The 21,983-nt window shown below is 38.5% G+C and overlaps 3 protein-coding genes across 7 annotated transcripts; 1 reads left to right on the top strand and 2 right to left on the bottom strand.

Annotated features, from left to right (window-relative positions):
* The first annotated feature begins 1,478 nt into the window (after positions 1–1,478).
* LOC119985024 (transcription factor GTE3, chloroplastic-like) lies at positions 1,479–4,002 on the top strand. 2 transcript variants are annotated; one of them, XM_038829178.1, is made up of 4 exons: positions 1,479–3,223; positions 3,320–3,359; positions 3,470–3,571; positions 3,691–4,002. In XM_038829178.1, the coding sequence occupies exons 1-4, from the start codon at positions 1,715–1,717 to the stop codon at positions 3,738–3,740; spliced, it is 1,701 nt and encodes a 566-aa protein (XP_038685106.1). In that variant the 5' UTR covers positions 1,479–1,714; the 3' UTR covers positions 3,741–4,002. The 2 variants fall into 2 exon arrangements, with proteins under 2 accessions (XP_038685106.1, XP_038685105.1); XM_038829177.1 differs by having other exon boundaries at positions 3,467–3,571.
* Positions 4,003–5,744: 1,742 nt separating this feature from the next.
* On the bottom strand, positions 5,745–9,561 carry LOC119986259 (malate dehydrogenase, mitochondrial). Its single transcript, XM_038830834.1, has 7 exons — positions 9,232–9,561; positions 8,463–8,636; positions 7,948–8,116; positions 7,433–7,494; positions 7,155–7,276; positions 6,831–6,948; positions 5,745–6,133 (listed from the first exon to the last, which is right to left on the bottom strand). The coding sequence occupies exons 1-7, from the start codon at positions 9,475–9,477 to the stop codon at positions 5,996–5,998; spliced, it is 1,029 nt and encodes a 342-aa protein (XP_038686762.1). The 5' UTR covers positions 9,478–9,561; the 3' UTR covers positions 5,745–5,995.
* A 5,559-nt stretch (positions 9,562–15,120) lies between these two features.
* LOC119985009 lies at positions 15,121–20,799 on the bottom strand. Of its 4 annotated transcripts, XM_038829160.1 has the most exons (7): positions 20,674–20,799; positions 20,524–20,582; positions 18,275–18,666; positions 17,171–18,157; positions 16,782–17,069; positions 16,052–16,200; positions 15,121–15,643 (listed from the first exon to the last, which is right to left on the bottom strand). In XM_038829160.1, the coding sequence occupies exons 3-7, from the start codon at positions 18,567–18,569 to the stop codon at positions 15,467–15,469; spliced, it is 1,896 nt and encodes a 631-aa protein (XP_038685088.1). In that variant the 5' UTR covers positions 18,570–18,666; positions 20,524–20,582; positions 20,674–20,799; the 3' UTR covers positions 15,121–15,466. The 4 variants fall into 4 exon arrangements, with proteins under 4 accessions (XP_038685088.1, XP_038685085.1, XP_038685084.1 ...); XM_038829157.1 differs by having other exon boundaries at positions 17,171–18,666; positions 20,513–20,582; XM_038829156.1 differs by having other exon boundaries at positions 17,171–18,666.
* Positions 20,800–21,983: the final 1,184 nt, after the last annotated feature.

Here is a 21,983-nt window from a genome sequence, read left to right as displayed (position 1 = left end):
ATGGTCAGCATGAAGGAAGAAGAAGAGAGAGAAAATAAGAGGAGGAAGAAGAAAGAAGAGAGTAACGTGTGTTATTTTATAATAAAGGGTATTTTTGTAAGTTTATAACATTTATCCTTATTCGTTTTGACTTGTCCTTATTGGAATACAACTCACACATTTTGTCCTTATGTATAAAAAGCCCTAAATTAAAATGGGGATAACAATGGGAATATGAGAGAAATAATCGATAAGGGTGAGATGGGGATAACAATCAAGTAATGAGGACGATGAAAAAATGAACCAAAATGTTACTAATTTGTTCAAAATGGGAGCATTCTCAAAAGTCTTTCAGATGTTCCCAAATTGTCTCAATTTTGCTACCCGAAAATGCTTGTTTGGCTGCCACAAAGCATTTATGTTAGACAAACATAAATGCTTGTATAAATTGTTTACCAAACTGAGCTTATAGCTAGATATAAATGACAAGATTTATAGGTTTTTTTTTTATAAGTGGGGGTGAGGGATTGAACCAATGTCCTCTTAAGTAATGAGTCTTAACGTAAGAGGCTTAGTCATTTAGGCTAAAGCCTTGCACCATAGATTTTAGATAAGGGTTTTTTTTTATATGGGACTTAAAAAATATGAGGTGGAATTTAAAAATATGAATTTAAATTTATTTTGGGTACAAATACAGTGGATTTACACCAGAACGACTACTACTCTAGTTATTTTGCGAGGGATGAAAAGTAATATAAATAGAAACCATACATGAAATTTTCATGCACTTGACTGACACGTATAATTTATGAACTATTACGTTATAAAATAAATTTATGCAGTGCACATTAGAAGGATATTAATCACTTTAAATTTCCATGTATAAAAAAAGGGAAGAAAAAAAAAACTAAAACATGAATATTGGAGTCATGATTTAGCACTAAATATTCAAAGAAACTAAATTTTCAGACTCGTGAGGTTATAAGATAGAATCTCGTCGGGTGGGATGGAATATAAGATTTATTTCTTTCGGGTTGGTGGGCGTACGGGTGTCATTTGATTCTTTATGAGACTATATGTATTAAAAAAAACTAAAAGAAAATCCATTAACAAGAAAGAAAAATGTAGTGCATGAGAGGGCAAAAGGGATCTCCCACTTTTTTTCTTTCTTGTGTTTCTGGCTTTAATTTGAGTGAATTTGAGTGCAAAGGTGATAGCTTCTTCTTTTTTTTGAAATACTCTCGAGAAATATGGTTCTCATTGTAATAGAATCTTGAATACAAATATGCCTAACTAAATCAATTGTAATCGAACCACTTCTCGTTGATGTTGAGCTGCAAGCAATAATTATTGAGGACAAATTTAGGCGAGTCTTGAATAATTCTTGCATGAATTTTTAGATCCTAGCACGCAATAAACAGATTTCCACTGGACCAAAAGCAAAAGCCCAGCCCATAAGAGAAATCCATATTAGTAAATTGTTAAAATTTCACCTAAATGGAAGGGACATTCATGGTTCTGGAAGAGTTTACTACTACTGGCAGCATGTAGTGAAGAACTATCTACACATCGATTCCTTGTCTGTAATCTATATCACCCTACTGTCTTCTTCGCCACTCACCCAAAACCAAGACCCTAGTTCCATAGAATTGGGGGTTCTTCTGAAACTATTTTTTCCGGCATCTTTGACTTCTGGGGTTTTTGGGTTACCGTCAAAATTACGACTTTTTCATGAATGGCTAAAGGTTCACCGGGCGGTGCCGGGGAAGATGACTCTCCGGTGAAGAAGAGGAGGCGAGTCCATGCCGGAAAGAAACTCAACAACTCATCTCAGCAACGCGTGGCGTCCCATGATTCGTCTGCCCGCAATCACTTGTTGCCTGGTCCACCAAGCCCCAGTGATCGGAATGCTGTATCCGGGTATGTTGAATTTGACAATAAAGTTACGATTAACTTGAGTTTTAAGTCAAAATTTGAGATTAGGGAGCTGAAAAGTAAGTTAGTGAGTGAGCTCGATCAAATTAGGGCATTGGTCAAGAGGATTGAAGCTGAGGAGGCTTCAGGTAGAGCTTATTCTGGTGTAGGTGGATACACAAAGTCACAATCATCCGCGAATGATAAAGTTTCTAGACTTGCTAGAGTGAATTCTGATGCGGGTTCAGTGGTGCCCAACATTTCCAGGCTGTTTCGGGGATCAACCGAACCTGTGGCAGATAATGGCAACAGCCATGTTGAGGAGTTTTCAGAAAATGGCACGCTAACTCCAAAGGTGAATCAGTATAGGAAGAATGTGGAAAATGTATCGGTAAAGGAGAAGTTTCCATCTTTGGAGAGCAATAAGAAAGAGAACCCGAGAGTGGGGAAGAAAGGGGAGTTGGGTTTGCCGCATAAAAGGATAACTATGCCTAATAAATTATTTAAGAGTTGTGAGAACATACTAGTGACGTTGATGAAGCATCAATTTGGGTGGGTATTTAATAAACCTGTGGATGTGGAGGGGTTGAAGTTGCATGATTATTATAAAATTATCAAGCATCCAATGGATTTGGGCACAGTTAAGGCAAGGTTGCAAAAGAATTGGTATAAGTCCCCCAAGGAGTTTGCAGAGGATGTCAGACTAACGTTTAGTAATGCCATGTCGTATAACTCGAAAGGTCAAGATGTGCATTATATGGCAGAGGCCTTGTCAAATATTTTTGAGGAGAAGTGGGCAGCGACTGAGGCTGAGTTCGCTCTTGATGGAAGGCTTGAAATAGGTCATAGTGCAGATTTGCCAATAACCCCATCAAGGACAGCTCCTGATCCACCGGCTCCTGGTACTGCTCCCCCCATACCTACTCCAGCACTCTTGGATACAAGGAATTTGGAGAGATCAGAATCTATGACAGTTCCAGTACATTCTGTTTCAAAATCTAGGCATGTTACTTCTCATCAGAAAAAGACACCAGTGGCAAAGAAACGAAAGACAGAGGTTCCTGCCAATAGAGATATGACCTATGAGGAAAAGCAGAGACTTAGAGAAAACCTCGAGAGCTTGCCTTCGGAGAAACTGGAAAGGGTTGTTGAAATCATTAAGGAAAGGAATCCCGGCCTTTTTCAGCAGGATGATGAGATTGAACTGGATCTTGACAGTGTTGGCCCTGAGACCCTTTGGGAACTTGATAGGTTTGTTGCCTATTGCAATAAAAGTATAGGCAAGAACAAAGGAAACAGTGACCTTTCTCTTCCAGCTAAACAGGAGATGGTATGATGCTGACTGGTTTTTCATTTCACAATCTAGTGGAGCTTTTGCATGAAATTGTTCTTGTCTTTTGCCTCATCATTTCAATTATGTCTGCAGAATCGGACAGCTGCCAATACAGAGGAACGAAATGAAACAGGTGTTTTTCAACTTCCAAATGTTTGTGCTGCTTTATTTCTCTCAGTAACGATGTCTTATCAGCAATTAGTAATTGTGTGTTGACATGTGAATCCGTTTGATTTAAAGCAGTTGAAAGGTTTAGTGTCACTTCTCCTGTACAAGTAGAAAATGGATCTGCTAACGTGAGTGGATCAAGTAGTTCAAGCCATTCTAGTGGATCCTCTTTAAATGGTAATTGCTAAACTTTTGCTTTACTTACTACAGTATTGGTTTTAAGTTGCAGATTTAATATCCACTTCAATCACAGAGAGAACATAGCCGTAATCTATTGCCTTTTACTTCATATGCAGACTCTGAAAGGGACAGTTCCTCAGGATATGGATCAGATGCAGGTCAATGATTTCAGTTGAATGGATTCAATTTAGGTAGGAGGAAGCTTGTTAGGTTATCAGACTCACATTATTCGCTGTTCCTTCTCATTAGATAAAGCTTTGGAAATACGTTTGAATTTTAGGTTAATCAATAATCAGCCATTGGAATCACCAATAATGCTGGTCCATGGTTGATCTTCTTTAGGATTGGGCATGGGTGTATTAAGTTAACAAAGTCTGAAAAATTTCCCTAATGCTTATGGAAGCACTGTGCTATATGCAGTTTAATTAGCTGCGCGATGACCTTGTCAAGTTTTTTTAGTTAACTTGGTCTGGTGATACTCCGCCACCCAGCGTGGAAAGTATTAATCAAAAACCCCCGTTAGACGCTATACTGGGAACGAGAAACAACTTTTCACGGGAACCTAAAAATCATACCGTCTCAAAGAATCGAAGCTCGAAATCTTTTCACCCTCTCAAAGTTTCGAATCCAGTTGAGAACTTGAAATCCATGCGGGAGATCGAAAGCCATGTTTCTCATGTATTTAAGCTTCCAATCCATGGCGATTTTCAAGAGAATTTGAAGATTTAAGTTTCTGTTTGAAAGACAAAAACTCACCTATGAGTATGTATGATGACAAAAAAGGAGATTTTGTATTTTGTTGGTAATTTTGGGAGCTTTATAGACTTAATTACACTCTGAATCTATCTCATTTGTGATTGTATATATAGATATGATTCAGGGGCTAATTACATTGTGAGTTTGTGCAATGTAAATAATTACATGGTTAAAATAATTAATTACAAATTGGAAACCTGGTTATCATTTTTCAAGTTGAACTCCATATCATCTCTGAAAAATAACCATTTAAATTATTTGACATTCAACATTGATCTATAATTACATTGGATTATACACAGTGTAATTAATAATTTGTACAATGTAATAAGGCACTGTATGCAATGGCTACATTAACAGAAAGGGAAAAACTATCGACCCATATACACACATAATTGTTCTTCGGTTCAGTTGGCGTCATCTTCAACCAAATGAGACAAAAAAACGAAGCTCACAACACTACAGAAACTTACTGATCACAACACTTCATAAATTCGATTCTCCATTGATTGTTTTACGGAGCTGCATATGAGCTAAACCTAGTTCGCATACGTTGCGACAACGTTGCGACAGAGAGATGAGAAAGAGGAGAGAGACAAAAATAAAACTCTTATGAGAGAGAAGTGGGAAAGCGTATATTGATATCTTATTCTTTTAATTGGATATCTATGTGGCATGTTGAATTGGACAACCACATATATTATATAAGTTTGTGGATGATAAATTTATGGACATATATCATTTTGGAATTCTGGTTTGTGGTGCAAAAGTAGGCAAGAGTATTTTCTAGCATTTAACCAAGACAGCGAGTACTGGTCCTAAGGATGGCAAAGGGGTGGATCATGATCGCCTTGTCCCAGCTCACGGGTCCCCACCCATATTCAATATCTATATTTATGCTCCGTCCCTGCCCCGCAAGTCCCCACCCCTACTCAGTATCTCTTGAAAAGAGAACAATCTTTTGAAAACCTTTGGATTCAGGCTTCAATTTAAGTTTTTAATATAAGTGGCAAAATATGGCTTGCAACACATTTTCAAAAGGTGGCATTTAGAATATAAACCCCTTTGTGGCACTTTATATAAAGGTGTTAGTGCATGGCCACAATTCTTCATCGCCCATGACCCATCGCACCATCTTTAAGTTATATAGTCCCCACGCTCAAAAGGTAAAGGTAAAAGCTAAGCATACTAATCCTTCCATGAATATCAGCTTGAACAGTAGGCAGTTGGTCCCTGCATTATCTAAATCAGCCCATCATGGTGCCAAAAAAATATAAAAAATCTCTTCATTCTGTTCTTGTTGCTGCCAATGCATATGAAATGCCCCTGGATGTATTTAAACTTGCACATAAATGTGTTACCTTCCAACCCTTGAACACTCAAAATAAAGCAGGATTTGTTCATACCCGAATACCAGGAACCAAAACCAAAATAGCTTTATGATTAACTTGTGAAAGAAGGCAAAATAGCATTCAACTGTTCGAAGGTAGTTCCCCGCAGATCACGCCGCATTCCGCAACTAAAATTATTTGATGATATTCTAGGTTTAATAAAGCCTACTCTGTTGAATAGCCATGCCGGTGCCAGAGGTAACAAATACAACACTTGCAACATAATGCAAAATTTGGATGTGTTTATGAAACGTGGATGGATGTTCCACCTCAATTACTGGTTGGCAAACTTAATACCCTTCTCAATAGATGACAGCAACTCAGGCTTCAGGGCTTCCAAACCTTCCTTCTCAAAGTCGGAGAGAGGACCAAGCCCAAGTATTTCTTCCACACCATTCTTTCCGAGCCTCACCTGCACATAGATAAGCAAAGTTTTAAGGTGCTTAGTAAGTAGGGGCTAGGTTGAGAACTGAAATACACAAAAACACACAAGAACAAAGAGGTTATTATAACCAATAAGCCTGATTTTCAATTATTCTTTTTTTTCTAGAAAAAAAAAGCCTGGAACATCACATCTAATGTCAAACAGTAAACGCATGAAATACAGGCTAATGACTTCCCAAGTTTTAGTCAGTCAACAAAACTGAGGCACAAAGATAAATTATAACCAAAAGGAACTTTGTAAAACGTCATTCCCAAGGACCATAAAGGAAAGATACTTAAAGACAGCACAGAGCTACACACAAAAAAATCGTGCCACCGGAATAGTTTTGATATAAAATGATGGCCCCATATCTTTTTATCATAGCATCAATTGGCAAAGGGAAACAGACCACAATATGAAAGCACTATGCAATTATCATTAGGGAATAAAATACTCAACAGAAGAGACAAATGGAACAAACACAAGATATATGACTGGTTGATAAATGTGGTAAGCATTAATGGAAATTAAAGCATTATAGAAGCATTTTTTCAGACTACAATATTTACCGCTTACTTAGAGAACTTGATGTTAACTAAACAGAATTTAGATATTGGAGAAGAGATGTACTAAACAAGTTTAACTACACAACAATTGTCCATTTATGAGAGTAAGGTCCAGTCACCTTAGACGCAAAGAAAGGGAGTTCGGTGATGGTAGACTGCACAAAAGAACATTCCACCACATCTGGAACCCCATTGAGTCCCTTCAGGCAAGCATCAGCAAAGATTGCTCCTGCATATCTACAAACCAATGTGGTTGTAAGACTACATGAACAGAGAATATAACTTCTAAGAACCAAATTGCAAGCGAATCAAGATCTAAAATAAATGAGAATATATTCCTCTTTTTTATTTAAGCGAAGAAGGTGATGGGTGAAGAACATTAAGGACCAGATCTTTTTAATCTCCGAAAAATTAAGCATGTACTAGTATCAATCAGAACTTACGCCATAGACAATGTTGCGGAGCCTTTCCCAGCTTTTGCTTCCACAACTTCTGTTCCTCCATCTTGAGTTCGCTTAGTAAGAGCCTTAATATCCTCATCGGACAAATTTGCTTTTGGCGTGGCCTATAGATGTTCAATGGAGCAGTTAGAATTCAGAATTCACGAAAGTTATACCTAGAAACATTTCCATGTAAGAGATTCCAAAATATATACATATGTACACAATTTAACTCTGAGAGAGAGAAGAAGAGGAGAAAGGACTAAGGAGTAAGTATATACTTGGGAGAAAAGAGGGAGAATAGTTATGCCAGCATGGCCACCAACAACTGGTACATTAACCCCTGCAAGGAAAAACAGCAACCCAATGTTAATACGGTACTCTCCTGATACATACCTACATGCATGCATATTGTGAGCTATACAAATTTAACTTCACACAGTCTACCAAGAGCCATATAAAAAATAAAAAAAAAGATTAATAAAATCCACTTTTGAATCACATACCTACATGCATGCATATTTGTGAGCTATACAAATTTAACTTCACACAGTCTACTAAGAGCCATATCAAAAAATAACAAGATTAATAAAATCCACTTTTGAATCACAAAACACCACAGCTCAAACGCCAAAAAAAATCAACTCAACTAGGCCTAACATAAGAACGTTACCTCTCTGAGCAAATTTGCAGTTTTCAAAATATAAGAAGAATTCAGAAATGACACAGCAGGCAAAAGGAGGCCAAAGATGACATGCTAAGGACAAATCACCAGTGAGTAGGTAAATAACTAAACCTGCAACTGGCACTTTGGCCTTCCCAGCATAGAAAGTCTTGGCCCGAACGACATCAAGAGTAGTCACACCAAACAACTTCTTCTCGTCATAGGTCCCTGCTTTCTTGAAAATCTCAGCAGCAATAGGAACTGTCGAGTTCACAGGGTTGCTAATCATATTAACAAGTGCCTGATTTCAAAAATTCAAAACAGTCAAAAATTCAGAATAAATCTCATCAGCACTCATAATAGGAAAAAGAAAACAGAATACTACAAGAGTAAAACCATGATAAAGTCCACAGACATTTTGGAAAACCTACATAGTACTGAAGGAGCTCATCGGCCAACAATAAATTAAATCACTACAAACAATGGCTAGAAATAATGATAATTCTGTAACAATTTCCCTCATCTTTCCTCGATCCCTCAAAACGATTGTCAGGCCAACAATTGAGTTGATGCCACAGAATTTTGGTCAAATTCACAATAGCTATTTTCAGCAACACATAAACGCTGGAATAGAGGTTAGGACTCACATTGGGGCAGTACTTAGCAATTGCTTGGCAGAGGTTCTTAACAATGCCAGCATTTATGTTGAAGAGGTCATCACGAGTCATTCCTGGCTTCCTTGGAACACCAGCTGGAATGATGACAATATCCGATCCCTCTAAAGCTTGACCTAGCTGATCTTCACCCATGTACCCAGCAACCTGAAGCGACCACAGAAAAGCAGCATATAAGTTGACTTAATCAATAAAAAAGTGTTTATTTTTAAAACAATAGATGGTTCAGATCATAGATGCACAATATTCCCAAGAACTCGTATTGATACAGAAGTAAATATTCAATTGCATTGGCTCAATAAGTGCTCGCAAAATCAGAAGCTCGTGAAACAAAATGGAAAGCAAAAAATGGACTGTCAAAAGCAATAGTAGCTAGTCAAATTGGAAGGAAGGATGAAGCTCACTGAGAATGAACGTAATGGGAACAGTAGAAGATAAAAGACACATAAGGAGAATGTCACAAAAAAAAAAGAATCAAAAATTAGATCCACAAACAAGTTGAGAACCACACAAAAAATTCTTTTCTTGAATGTCGGAAACACATCACAAAAAAAAAATCAAGTGACTAATTTTGAATCCACACTCCGATCGAGGGCAATTTTCACTTCAACAATTATAAGCATGACATAAATTTCATACAGAGAAAATTAAACACCAAAGAAATAGTAACACTGAAAGACACAGTAGGGTTTATGCATTTAAAACCGGACTGCAAAACCCTAGAGAGATAGAAAGATGGTACCTCAGATCTGGTATTGATATGGCCGACATCGGCAGCAACACCAGGGGTATTCGCAATATCATAGAGAGAGAGCCTGGAAACCAAAGGATTCAGCTTCATGAGCAGGGCAAGCGGCTGTCCGATCCCGCCGGCAGCGCCGAGGACGGCCACCTTGCGATCGGGCACAGCCTCCGATCCAAAGGCTCTGCACTGATTGCCTCTAACAAGGCTGGTCTTGATGGATCTCAGAATCGATGAGCTCCTCATTCTCGATTCTTCTTTCTTCTACAACAAGAGAGAGAAAGCTAGAGAGAGAACGAAATGTTGTTGTGTTTGCGTGACGGTCTCGAGGAGGCTACTAGTAGTCTTTAAAATAGTTCAATGTGAGTAAAAATCGTATATGCTATAGTAAATCGTGACGATGGAAATCATCCGGTTATTTTCTATATCGGGTTTGGGTTTGGGTTTGGGTCATTCGAGACAGGGTGTTATCAGATAAAAAGTTGTTGTGATCCAGGTTGACAATAAGAGGTTTATCCTCCCTTATAAGCTAGTATCATCCCTTATATCCAAAAGAGGTTTGTCCTCCCTTATAAGCTAGTATCCTCCCTTATAAGCTAGACTCCAAAAGAGGTTTATCCTCCCTTATAAGCTAGACTCCAAACCCACCATCTTCCGATGTGTCATCAATCATCCCCCCTTGGGAGCATGCACTATGTGTCATCAATCCTCCCCCCTTGGGAGCCCCTTGGGAGCATGCACGTCCTCGTGCATGGCCTTGGCTGTACCATTTCAGCATACGGCCCACTTACCGCCCCAAGCCTTGCGAGACAGGGTCACATAGCCTTGTCAGGTCCAGTGGATTTAGGGCCTTCCCAGTTACTTTTAACGGCCTTTAGGGCCTTCCCAGTTACTTTTAACGGCCTTTTTTTCCTTCTCTTTTTTTAAGAACCTTTTTCTCTTTTCCAACCGGCCCACAATGGACATGGCCCACTGGGCCTTGGCTGTACCATTTCAGCATACGGCCCACTTACCGCCCCAAGCCTTGCGAGACAGGGTCACATAGCCTTGTCAGGTCCTGTGAATTTAGGGTCTTCCCAGTTACTTTTAACGGCCTTTAGGGCCTTCCCAGTTCCTCGTGCATGGCCTTGGCTGTACCATTTCAGCATACGGCCCACTTACCGCCCCAAGCCTTGCGAGACAGGGTCACATAGCCTTGTCAGGTCCAGTGGATTTAGGGCCTTCCCAGTTACTTTTAACGGCCTTTAGGGCCTTCCCAGTTACTTTTAACGGCCTTTAGGGCCTTCCCAGTTACTTTTAACGGCCTTTTTTTCCTTCTCTTTTTTTAAGAACCTTTTTCTCTTTTCCAACCGGCCCACAATGGACATGGCCCACTGGGCCTTGGCTGTACCATTTCAGCATACGGCCCACTTACCGCCCCAAGCCTTGCGAGACGGGGTCACATAGCCTTGTCAGGTCCTGTGCATTTAGGGCCTTCCCAGTTACTTTTAACGGCCTTTAGGGCCTTCCCAGTTACTTTTAACGGCCTAGCCTTGTCAGGTCCAGTTTGTCAGGTCCAGTGGATTTAGGGCCTTCCCAGTTACTTTTAACGGCCTTTAGGGCCTTCCCAGTTACTTTTAACGACCTTTTTTTCCTTCTCTTTTTTTAAGAACCTTTTTCTCTTTTTCAACCTGCCCACAATGGACATGGCCCACTGGGCCTTGGCTGTACCATTTCAGCATACGGCCCACTTACCGCCCCAAGCCTTGCGAGACGGGGTCACATAGCCTTGTCAGGTCCTGTGGATTTAGGGCCTTCCCAGTTACTTTTAACGGCCTTTAGGGCCTTCCCAGTTACTTTTAACAGCCTTTTTTTTCTTCTTTTTTTTTAAGAACCTTTTTCTCTTTTCCAACCTGCCCACAATGGACATGGCCCACTGTCTGCTAACCCAACTCCACAAAGGAGGCTTTTTTTTCTCTCTCTTTTTTTAACGACCTTTTTCTCTTTTCCAACCTGCCCACAATAGACATGGCTCACTGTCTACTAACCCAACTCCACAAAGGAATGGGCTCTGGGGCAGACCCGCCTACGGTAGTGCCAGCCCACTGATCCCCTTACCTACATAGCCATTCTTGCAGATTCGGGCGTTGCGTGGTTGTTTTGCAAGATCTCGCTTTCAGTTCGTAGAGTGGGTCAAACATGTGTTCAGCTTGATTCGTTGGTGTCAATTAGGTGGTCTGTGGACTTTTGTTGCTCTCCATGGCGCTTTCGGACTAATAGGTTTCATGTTACGTCAATTCGAACTTGCTCGATCTGTTCAATTACGACCTTATAATGCAATTCCACTCTCTGCCCCAATTGCTTTTTTTGTTTCTGTATTCCTGATTTATCTACTAGGTCAGTCGGGTTGGTTCTTTGCGCCTAGCTTTGGTGTTACTTTTAACGGCCTTTAGGGCCTTCCCAGTTACTTTTAACAGTATTCCTGATTTATCTACTAGGTCAGTCGGGTTGGTTCTTTGCGCCTAGCTTTGGTGTTACTTTTAACGGCCTTTAGGGCCTTCCCAGTTACTTTTAACAGCCTTTTTTTTCTTCTCTTTTTTTAAGAACCTTTTTCTCTTTTTCAACCTGCCCACAATGGACATGGCCCACTGTCTGCTAACCCAACTCCACAAATGAGGCTTTTTTTTCTCTCTCTTTTTTTAACGACCTTTTTCTCTTTTCCAACCTGCCCACAATAGACATGGCTCACTGTCTGCTAACCCAACTCCACAAAGGAATGGGCTCTGGGGCAGACCCGCCTACGGTAGTGCCAGCCCACTGGCCTGCACTTTTAAGTGCCTTTTTTTCCGTCTCTTTTTTTAACGACCTTTTTCTCTTTTCCAACCTGCCCACAATGGACATGGCCCACTGTCTGCTAACCCAACTCCACAAAGGAATGGGCTCTGGGGCAGACCCGCCTACGGTAGTGTCAGCCCACTGGCCTGCACTTTTAGCGACCTTTTTTTCGGTCTCTTTTTTTAACGACCTTTTTCTCTTTTCCAACCTGCCCACAATGGACATGGCCCACTGTCTGCTAACCCAACTCCACAAAGGAGGCCTTTTTTTCTTTCTCTTTTTTTAACGACCTTTTTCTCTTTTCCAACCTGCCCACAATGGACATGGCCCATTGTCTGCTAACCCAACTCCACAAAGGAATGGGCTCTGGGGCAGACCAGCCTACGGTAGTGCCAGCCCACTGGCCTGCACTCAGGCGCGTGCCCTCTCAATGAAAGCACCAATGATGAATACCCACCACACGGGATAGGGGTCCAAGTCTAGCATCACAAGTTTGGGCCTAACTCTCTATTGAAAACCCAGGTTGACAATAAGAGGTTTGTCCTCCCTTATAAGCTAGACTCCAAACCCTTCATCTTCCGATGTGGGATTCTCATCAGACTGTTACGACTTGAATAATTTTGTATTGTAACCAATTAAATTTTAGAAAAATAATGTTTCTTGTCAAATAAAGATATTTTCTAATTTGATTAAATTCTAAAAAGATAATGTTTCTTGTCCAATAAATATATTTTCTAAAATTATAATTTTTTTAATTTGTATATCCATAAGCTTATTCCAAAAATCAAAAACCTAAAAACACCAAAATTATATCGTCTCCACCACCTTCAAATTCTCCAAGTGTTCGATTGTTGTTTGTTCATCAAATTCTCCAGATGTGAATGTAATGTTGATCTCCAACGGTTCTTTGAGAAACTTTGATTTCTGATCTTCCACCCTCAAACTCTCTATTGCTCATCATCACTATTTCAAAACTTATTCAAGTGATTGTGTACTCATATGTATTGAAGTTATTAAACAAACCAAGAAGATGCTCGAGAATAATTTTGACATGAAAGATTTAGGTATTGCTGACGTTATTGTAGATGACCTAGGTTTAACACAATCTCATTACATTGAAAAAGTGTTGGAAAGGTTTAAAGGTTTTCGGCATTAGAGATGTGAATAATATCCCTTTAATGCCTTTCTTCCGCATCAAACTCTACATAAGAATACTAAAAATGGTATTAAACCATTAGAATACTCTCAAGGGATTGATAGCATCATGTACATCATGAATTGCAGAAGACTTGATATTGCTTATTCAGTTAGTAAACTGAGTAGATATGTAAGTAATCCGGGTCATTAACATTGGCAAGCCTTGTTGAGAGTATTGGGATACTTGAATAAAACCAAAAAGTATACTTTGCATTTTGATAGGTATCCAGCGGTACTAGAAGGGTATAGTGACGCTGATTGAATTTTTTATTATAACGAATCAAAATCCACTAATGGATATGTATTCACTCTAGGAGGTGCTGCAATGTCTTGGAAATCCTCTCAACAAATATTGATAGCGCGCTCGATGATGGAATCAGAGTTCATTACCCAAGATAAAGCAGGTGAAAAAGTAGAGTGGCTTCGTCACTTTTTAGCGGAAATTCCATTGTGGCCCAAACTTGTGCCTGTGATTTGCATACATTGTAATAACCAAGCGACACTTGCTAGACACAACATTGTTAGGCAATTGCTCTATAATGAAATAATTTTCATAGACTTTGTGAAATCCAAAGAAAACATAGTAGATCTTTTTACAAAAGGCTAATGAGAGATAAAATCAGCTGCGTATCGAGGGGAATGGGGCTAAAAGCCTTAACTGAATAAAAGAGTTCTCTTGATGGAAACCTAATTTAGCGACTGGAGATCCCATGGACTAGGTTCAATAGGACAATGTAAATTTTGAGATACTCAGAGGGTAATCACTCAGAAGTTAATCTCTTCCCATTCCTTAGATTCATGAGTGCATCCTACAACATTTCTTTGGGGTACGCTATGCGTTTAATGATTCCTATATCTTGAACATTTAAGTAGAGTATTGTAAGATACTCTTGATAGGAGATCACCTATATGTGTGACGGGTTAGTCGTCCCTGCGAAAGTCTTTAAGGCTAGACTTTCTAAAGCATGCATGAAACCCAAGATGTTCAGGATCGAAAGAATGAACACAGTCAAGAACAAATCTTGATCTGAAGAGACATTGTGTGATGTTTATTGACTAAGTCTACACAAACAACTGCGATTCAAGACTTTAGTCCATTGATTAGGTAAGTGGGTCTGATAGATTTTCACTAGAGAAGGTTCAAAGTGAAAGCTGTTTCTTTTTAGGCATACTCAAACTTTCCGAGTCAAAACAAAATGTGTTGTGGATCCATTCATGTGGGGGATTGTTGAAAATGTTAGGAAAAATCATGTGTGAACGGCTCCTAAACCCAAAGAGACAAGTGTGTGTTGTGTGTGCACGCAAAAGTTCCACATTGGAAACTTAACAATGTGAATGCTAGTTTATAAGAGGGAGTGTTGGACTTGCAAGTTTAAATGCATATTCATCGTGTATGCATAGACACTTGGATGTAATGAAGTCATAATGATTATTCAGCCTGCATTTAGTACTGTGTTGGTTAGTTTAAGATGAGAACAGCTGACAATATGGATCTCCAGACGATATTAGAGAAAATAATGTCACCACTGTTTACAGGTTGACCGTAGAAACTTTGGCAAATTGGCTTGAATCCAGCATTAACCCTAAAAGGCAAAATGTGTTCCTCATGAGCATGTCTCCCAACACATTTGCGGTATGTTACCTTTTCTTCTATTGGATGTTCCTCCAACTGTAGTAGGGGAAACATTACAAAATATTTTATGTTGCAGGAGCTGGGAATGGAAACCAGGAAGTAACGGAAACTGTTTCAATGAGTCATACCCTATTGAAGTTCCATCATACTGGGGCACTGGCTCGAACCTCGAAATCGTGGAAATACTTCACAATGTCTTTCAAGGATTAAGGATCAATGTAACATTATTGAACATCAGGCAGTTATTAAGAGTACAGAAAAGATGCTCATACATCTATTTATGGGGAACGCAAGGGTAAACCCTTGACGAAGAAACAAAAGATCAGATACAAAATTCGCCGATTGCATCCACTGGTGTTACTAGGCATTCAATAAAAATGAAAAACAAAAAGAAAAGAGAGGGCGTCCATTGACAGCCAGCCAACTAGATACCGAAAAGACATCGAGACGATTCTTTTATCATCTTTGACAACCTTATTAGTTGTACATTTCTGTTTGACAATAATTATTCACAAAAAATGGAGAAGCAGAATCTTTGAGACCTTTTCCTGCACAAGCAGGGTGTAACTAACCATACGTAACTCACCTTATCTACAACAGCTCCCATTCAGAGTCATCAACAGGTTCTAGGTCCGAATTCTCCAAGTTGTTGGATAAGGAAACTCTGTCTTGACTGGCTTCCAGATTGACGTCGCCAAACCAAATTGGTAGCTGCTCATACTCCTTAGCTAACCTCTTCCTCGAGTAAAAAGCATCTTGGATTTTTTTCTAGCAATAGTAAGAAAATAACGAGTTAGGATTTTATCGTCCGAATAAGGAATTCGTTGCAAAGACAAACTGAAACATCTAATCAACAATGACAGAGAGAGGGTGGGCATCATTTTGCAGGAAACTAGTTGCACTGATCATGCTTGGCTTATAGCCGTAGTCCTTGGAATTTAACACGCCTTTGTCAAGAAAATAAGCACACAATAGGATGAATTTAACTTGGTACATGTCGCAATAAAGAAGTTAGAGGAATTGAATAATCCAGGTACAAAAAAAACACAAAATGGATTTTTTTTTCCTCTTCAACTTTTCATGCTGGCAGCCAAGCACAATGAGAAACAGAAATACTGCAAAAACTATGAAAAAGTCAAAGATTCCACTTGTATAGTTATGAGAGAGAGATATAACCTTGTAGGATCTAAGATTTCGGACTCTACGAGAGACAGCATAAAGCATTCTATCGTCCACAACGTCACAGGTGTCCTCAGGCCTTGTATCTTTGCACAATCCAACAGTTCTCATGACAGAGTCATTAGTATGACTTCTCCTACAACATCCTACAGATGCCATAAAATGCAGTGAGAAGGAAATGTCATTGCTTCCATCTTGGATTTCCATGAAAACATATATTAGCAGAAATAGTTCTCTTTTAAACATTCCTTCAATTGTCACTCAAATATCCGTGAACCATGCAACGTGACTCAAAAAAAGGAGGAAATACTGGGAAAATAACAAGAGTTAAGCAAGAAAACAGCAATTTGGGAACAATAAGAAATGTATACTGAAAATTCAAGCAAATATAATTTTCATCGGACAACATAAAGAACAAGTTATGTAGACAAGCCAAATGCTAATGCATATACATGGCTTATCCCTGCAGCCCAGAGAATGTGGAAAGAGACAGACAACCAGGCTTATACGCAGATTCAAGCATATGTGAACAATTATAAAGACGTGAGTCTAAAAATAAGAAACTTAACAATTGTTTAGGTCACGGTGAACAACTTTAACACAAGGCCGATGACAAAGTCCCACTAACTATTGAGGAGATTTCATCTTTCAAAAATTAATTGGATAGAAACTATTAGTTGAAGGTAGAAAGAACAATTCTGACAGTAAAGAAACTGGAGATACAAACCAATTGTTTCTGATGACAGCATGCTGCTGAAGGGGAAGGCTTCCTTTGCCACTACCTTGTTCCCACTGGGTACCGTTGAAAACGATTCAAAAGGGAGGATAAAGTTGGAACTAGCACCTACATGTGTAGCCACATTTGTAGGGGCATTGTATGACACTGCTTTTATAGGGGATTTTTCACGTGAAATCTTGGACAGACTACAAGAGTCCATCAGTTCCGAACTGGTGGAGGTTACAAGGCCAGTAGCTGATGTTTTTTCCTCACAACATATGCTTGACAAAGCCAATCCTGAGGAAATGAAGGGAATTGAGGAATGAGAACATAAACACATGGAAAAAGATCATTGACTTGCCAAAAAAAAAAGAAGGAAAAAACGTCATTGACTTGACCTGGAGGTAAGCCAGTCTCTGCCTCCTCTACAGGATTGACTGACGCTGGAGTAGTAGTGGCATTTAGAAGGTGAAGCCCACTAAATGTATCACCCAGCTGGTTATCCACAGGATCAGTTGAAGTTGCAGGCAAAACCTCATCCACAACCCCATATGCATAGTCATGATTACAACTGACGAATTTACTAGATAATGATACGTCAAAGGATTTGTTCCTATCAGGCAATATTATGTCCAATTTCACCGATGCAGAGTTCTCCTTTTGAGCATTTTCTTCTGTGCTTTCATTAGGATTCTCATCTTTCAAAACATCACTGTCTAGACCTGGAGCAAAGGCAGAATCAGCCTCCTCAACAGGAATGACTGCAGTTGTAGTTACATTATTTACACAGAGAATCCCATCAGATGAATCACCAAGCTGGTTCTCTACAAGAGCAGCTGAAGTTTCATGCAAAACCTTATCCAAGATCCCAAATGAATATTCATAATTACAACCAACAGATTCACCAGAGAACAATGCTTCAGAGAATTCTCTCTCACCAAGAGAGATTACATCTGACTCCGCAGAAGTATAATATTCCTTGTCAGCATTTTCTTTTGGACTGACATTTGAATTCCCATTGCCAAAAATATCGCTGATTTGACCTGGAGCTGAAACAGTCTCTGCTTCCTCAAGAGAATTGGCTAAAATTGGAGTAGTTGCCTCATTCACAAGGTTAAGCTCACAATAACCATGAACCAGCTGGTTCGCCAGAGTATTAGCTGAAGTTTCATGCACAAACTCATCCGAAACACGATCTTCATAGTCATGATTACGAACAACGAATTCCGTAGACAATGACGATTCAAGGGATTCCTTATGATGAGAGCAGATTAAATTCGACTTCAATGATGTATGATTCTCATTTTCGGCATTTCCCTTTTTGCTGGCATTTGACTTATCATCTGCCAAAACATCTTGATCTGTGGCCAAGTTAGTCTCCGACCCTGCAACAGGATTGACACAAGTCAGACCATTTACAAGAGGACTAAATGAATGACCCAGCTGGTTCTCCAGATGATCAATAGCATTGGGGTCCGAGTATGGTAGCTTAATAACTGTACCTGTTGGATTTTCCTCAATTCCTATCATTGACATAATATTGTTACCAATGGAAGAGTTTCCTCCGTTTAGAACCACTGCTTGTGCATCATTTTTCACTTTATCTACTGAAGGAGGTAGAAAGTCCTCAACAACATCAGAACAGAATTTCTTCAAGGACTTGCCGACTGTTTGAACCTGGTTCCCAACATATTTAACTGAATCCTGTCTCACAATGTTATCCACCTCCTGGCACACTGTTTCAAGTTTCTGGTATATGTTTCCGACCCAAAAATTACCTTTAAATTTCAAATCCATTGTGAACAACTACTGGACTGCTGGGAACTTCCTTTCATAAACCTCCACTTTGGAAAAAGCTATGGTATTATGACCACTCCAGGATGACGATCTTAGCCTACAAAGATTAAGATAAAACCTTTATCAAGGATGACATAATTGAAACCAAAGAACACCAGTACTGAAAACGTTCAAATCTCGGCTCACAATAAGACTACATCTTCATTATCATCAGAGTCATTTATCCCAAAAGTTTGGGATCGGCTACATGAATCTTTGAAAAAATCAACGGGAATCAACTACGTGTATTCGTTTTTGCCATTCATTTATATCTACAATCATACTTTTATCAAATCTTATTGAATCTATATATTTTCTTACTACTTCGAGCTATGTATTTTTACGTCTTCCTTTTCGCTTCCTACTCTCTCCTATACAAATTCTCTTGATTCTTCTCACCGCCGCACCATTATCTCTACGTTAAACATGCCTATACCATCTGAAACAGTTCTTTCAAATTATCTTCAATTGGTGCTGCTCTTACCTTAGATCTAATAATCTCATTTTTTTTCTTCTCTCTCCTCGTGTGGTCATACATCCAATGAAACATTTGCATTTATGTTACATACATTTTTTTGGATATATTCTCTCTTAATAGCCCAACACTCAGAACCATACATCATTGCGGATTGTATAACTGACCTATAGAATTTTCCAACCTTAAAGGAATCTTTCGGTTGCAAAAAAATCCGGATGCACTCTTCCACCTCATCCACCAATGCTTAATCCTATTAACTATATTGTCACTAATGTCTTCGTCATCTTGGAAAATTGAGCTAACATATTTAAAAACCTTACGTTTGTTACTCCTCTCTCATCTAATTCAATGTATGTTCGTTTCCTTGTTTGTTTTTATTAAACTTACATTTCATATATTATGTTTTAGTCCTACTTAATTTAAGTCATATAAATTCTAAGTCTTGCCTCTATATCTTGAGTTTTGAGTTAACGCCCAATATTGTCTAAAAATAAAATTACAGAAGCTAAATAACAACATAACATCCAATCAACCAATTCTTCAGTTTGCAGTTAGGTCCTTCCCTACACAATAATAAACCAACTTTCAGAATTGAAAATGCACAAATGTGTAACCTCAATTAAGTGGAATGAATGACAACCAGGACGAGATACTCAAAAGCTCCAAGTGTGAGTACCATGTAAGATAGATGACAAAGTACAAGGTCACCCCTTACCAAGAAACACTAACAATAGCACTCGAAAGCCATATTGCATCATAAAGTCACTTGGGCGGCATATTAAGGAGCTAAAAAATATAAAATAATGTGCCTGATTTTACTTCAACATATCATAATATCTCGAAACAACAATTAGCTGGATAACTGCCAAAAATGACCAAGAAGTCCGAAGCTTGCTGCATGCTTTGAAACCTCTACAAACATTCGCAAGTACACTTGGAAATTACATTCACCATTTTTTCCAAAGTAAAGTTTTCTTTCTACTCAAGTTTTCTATTGAGAGAATCACAGCAAAGTAGGAATTTATGCATCCACGCACACAAGGAAACAATAATCCAATCATCAACAAATTTAAAATAGGAACACCCCTTCCAAGCACACACACATCAATTAAAACTGAAACACCAAAAGAAGAAGTACAGGCATCTCATAGAAACACGAAATCGTCATATCAGACCATAAATTTCATAATGTTATCATCTGAACTGGCAGAGTTACATGTACATATGACTAAATACATCACAGACATCCATACTACAAATACATAAGTACAGCAATCAAACCCAAATTCCAAAACTACAAATACATAAGTACAGCAATCAAACCCAAATTCCAAAACTACAAATACATAAGTACAGTAATCAAACCCAAATTCCAAAACTACAAATACATAAGTACAGCAATCAAACCCAAATTCCAAAACCAAACCTTAGTTTTACCTCAAAAGAAAAGCCAATAACTTGACCCAGGATTGTTCAGATACACAACTCTGAAAATCCTACAGATTTTAATCAAGATAATCCATCAAACCCAGATGGCTAAACAAGCTAAAAAGGAGTATAGAAGGACGAGGGGCATGAGTGGATTACCAGAGAACCGGAGAGTGGCGGAGAGCCGGAGACAATCAGCTGCTTAAGCTCCGGGGTTTTGGTAGTTTGTTTGGGTGAGGCCGTTGCAGTCTTTCGGGGGCAGGGAGGTTTTGTGGAGAGGAAAATAACTAAAAACGGGGGTTTAAAGTAAAAAACACGAGGGTTTTAGTAATTTTAATCGTACATGGAACCTGCACCCAGTTGTCAATAATTTAGAGGATACTTACCTTTAAAAGTATTTAGTACTTTTCTTTTAAATACCATTCAATATTATCTTTTTATCGAACATTGGACACACGTATGTGTAAACCAACCGATTATCAATCGAGTCATCTCTCATTAGTAATATTTAATACATTTAATAATGTAGATATAACTCAATATTAATATCTCAAGACTATAACCTAACATGGGATCCATGATTAAAGAGTGCAACATGAGTTGTCTATTAAGCCACATAAGAATGAAAATTCTCTACATATTCGATTCGTGTCATTTGTTATTTAAAAAATAAATATTTGATTGTCATATATTCATGTATCATAAATATAAGATCAAATCAACCAATACTATAATCAGGGCCAACCCTAGTGACTTTGGTGTTTAAAGCGACACGGTAAAGTGGTGTCCTATTTGAAAAAAATCGCAAAGTGAGATGGTACTTACTTGTTCTCTCTCGTTAAGAAGAGAAGACGGTACTTAAAACCGACCAACGACAATAATTTTTGAAGGTTCAATCGGTTGGTCTGAAAGTCAAAGGTTGAATCACACATTTTTAAATGATTAATTTATTTACAAAGACTAATAATAGTATAATAAATTAATTCGTTGCTTATCAAATCAACCAATACTATAATCAGGGCAGACCATAGTTACTTTGGTGCCCAAAGCTACACGATAAAGTGGTGTCCTATTGAAAAAAAATCGCAAAGTGAGACAATACTTACTTGCTTTCTCTTGTTAAAAAGAGAAGACGATACTTAAAACCGACCAGCGACAATAATTTTTCAAGGTTCAATCGGTTGGTCCGAAAGTCAAAGGTTGAACTACACATTTTTAAACGATTAATTTATTTATAAAGAATAATAATAGTATAATAAATTAATTTTTTTGCTTAATTATAAATATATATGTGTGTGTGTGTACATGACTCTAAACACAAAATATAGTATATATAATTGATAACTTGAATGGATATAGATCTCATTTTGTTAGTGCTTGAATTATTTGTCATGAAAAAAATTAAATTTACTTACAATAGTACTAGTGTAACAAAAATGAGTAGTTAAATTCAATATCCAAATAAATGT

The sequence above is a fragment of the Tripterygium wilfordii genome, chromosome 19 (genome assembly GCF_013401445.1).
Source record: "Tripterygium wilfordii isolate XIE 37 chromosome 19, ASM1340144v1, whole genome shotgun sequence".
In the NCBI taxonomy this organism is placed as follows: Eukaryota; Viridiplantae; Streptophyta; class Magnoliopsida; order Celastrales; family Celastraceae; genus Tripterygium; species Tripterygium wilfordii.
This window is presented reverse-complemented; position numbering and strand designations above follow the sequence as displayed.

Coding starts and splice junctions, on each gene's coding strand:
- LOC119986259 (XM_038830834.1), bottom strand. CDS start 9,477: ATGAGGAGCTCATCGATTCTGAGATCCATCAAGACCAGCCTTGTTAGA. Junction 7,277..7,432: donor TTCTCCCTCTTTTCTCCCAA/GTATATACTTAC, acceptor GAACATCTATAG/GCCACGCCAAAAGCAAATTT. Junction 6,134..6,830: donor TCCCTTTCTTTGCGTCTAAG/GTGACTGGACCT, acceptor ATCTATGTGCAG/GTGAGGCTCGGAAAGAATGG.
- LOC119985009 (XM_038829157.1), bottom strand. CDS start 18,569: ATGGATTTGAAATTTAAAGGTAATTTTTGGGTCGGAAACATATACCAG. Junction 16,201..16,781: donor GCTGTCATCAGAAACAATTG/GTTTGTATCTCC, acceptor TGGCATCTGTAG/GATGTTGTAGGAGAAGTCAT. Junction 15,644..16,051: donor GAAATCTTAGATCCTACAAG/GTTATATCTCTC, acceptor TACTATTGCTAG/AAAAAAATCCAAGATGCTTT.
- LOC119985024 (XM_038829177.1), top strand. CDS start 1,715: ATGGCTAAAGGTTCACCGGGCGGTGCCGGGGAAGATGACTCTCCGGTG. Junction 3,224..3,319: donor TTCCAGCTAAACAGGAGATG/GTATGATGCTGA, acceptor TTATGTCTGCAG/AATCGGACAGCTGCCAATAC. Junction 3,360..3,466: donor AGAGGAACGAAATGAAACAG/GTGTTTTTCAAC, acceptor TTTGATTTAAAG/CAGTTGAAAGGTTTAGTGTC.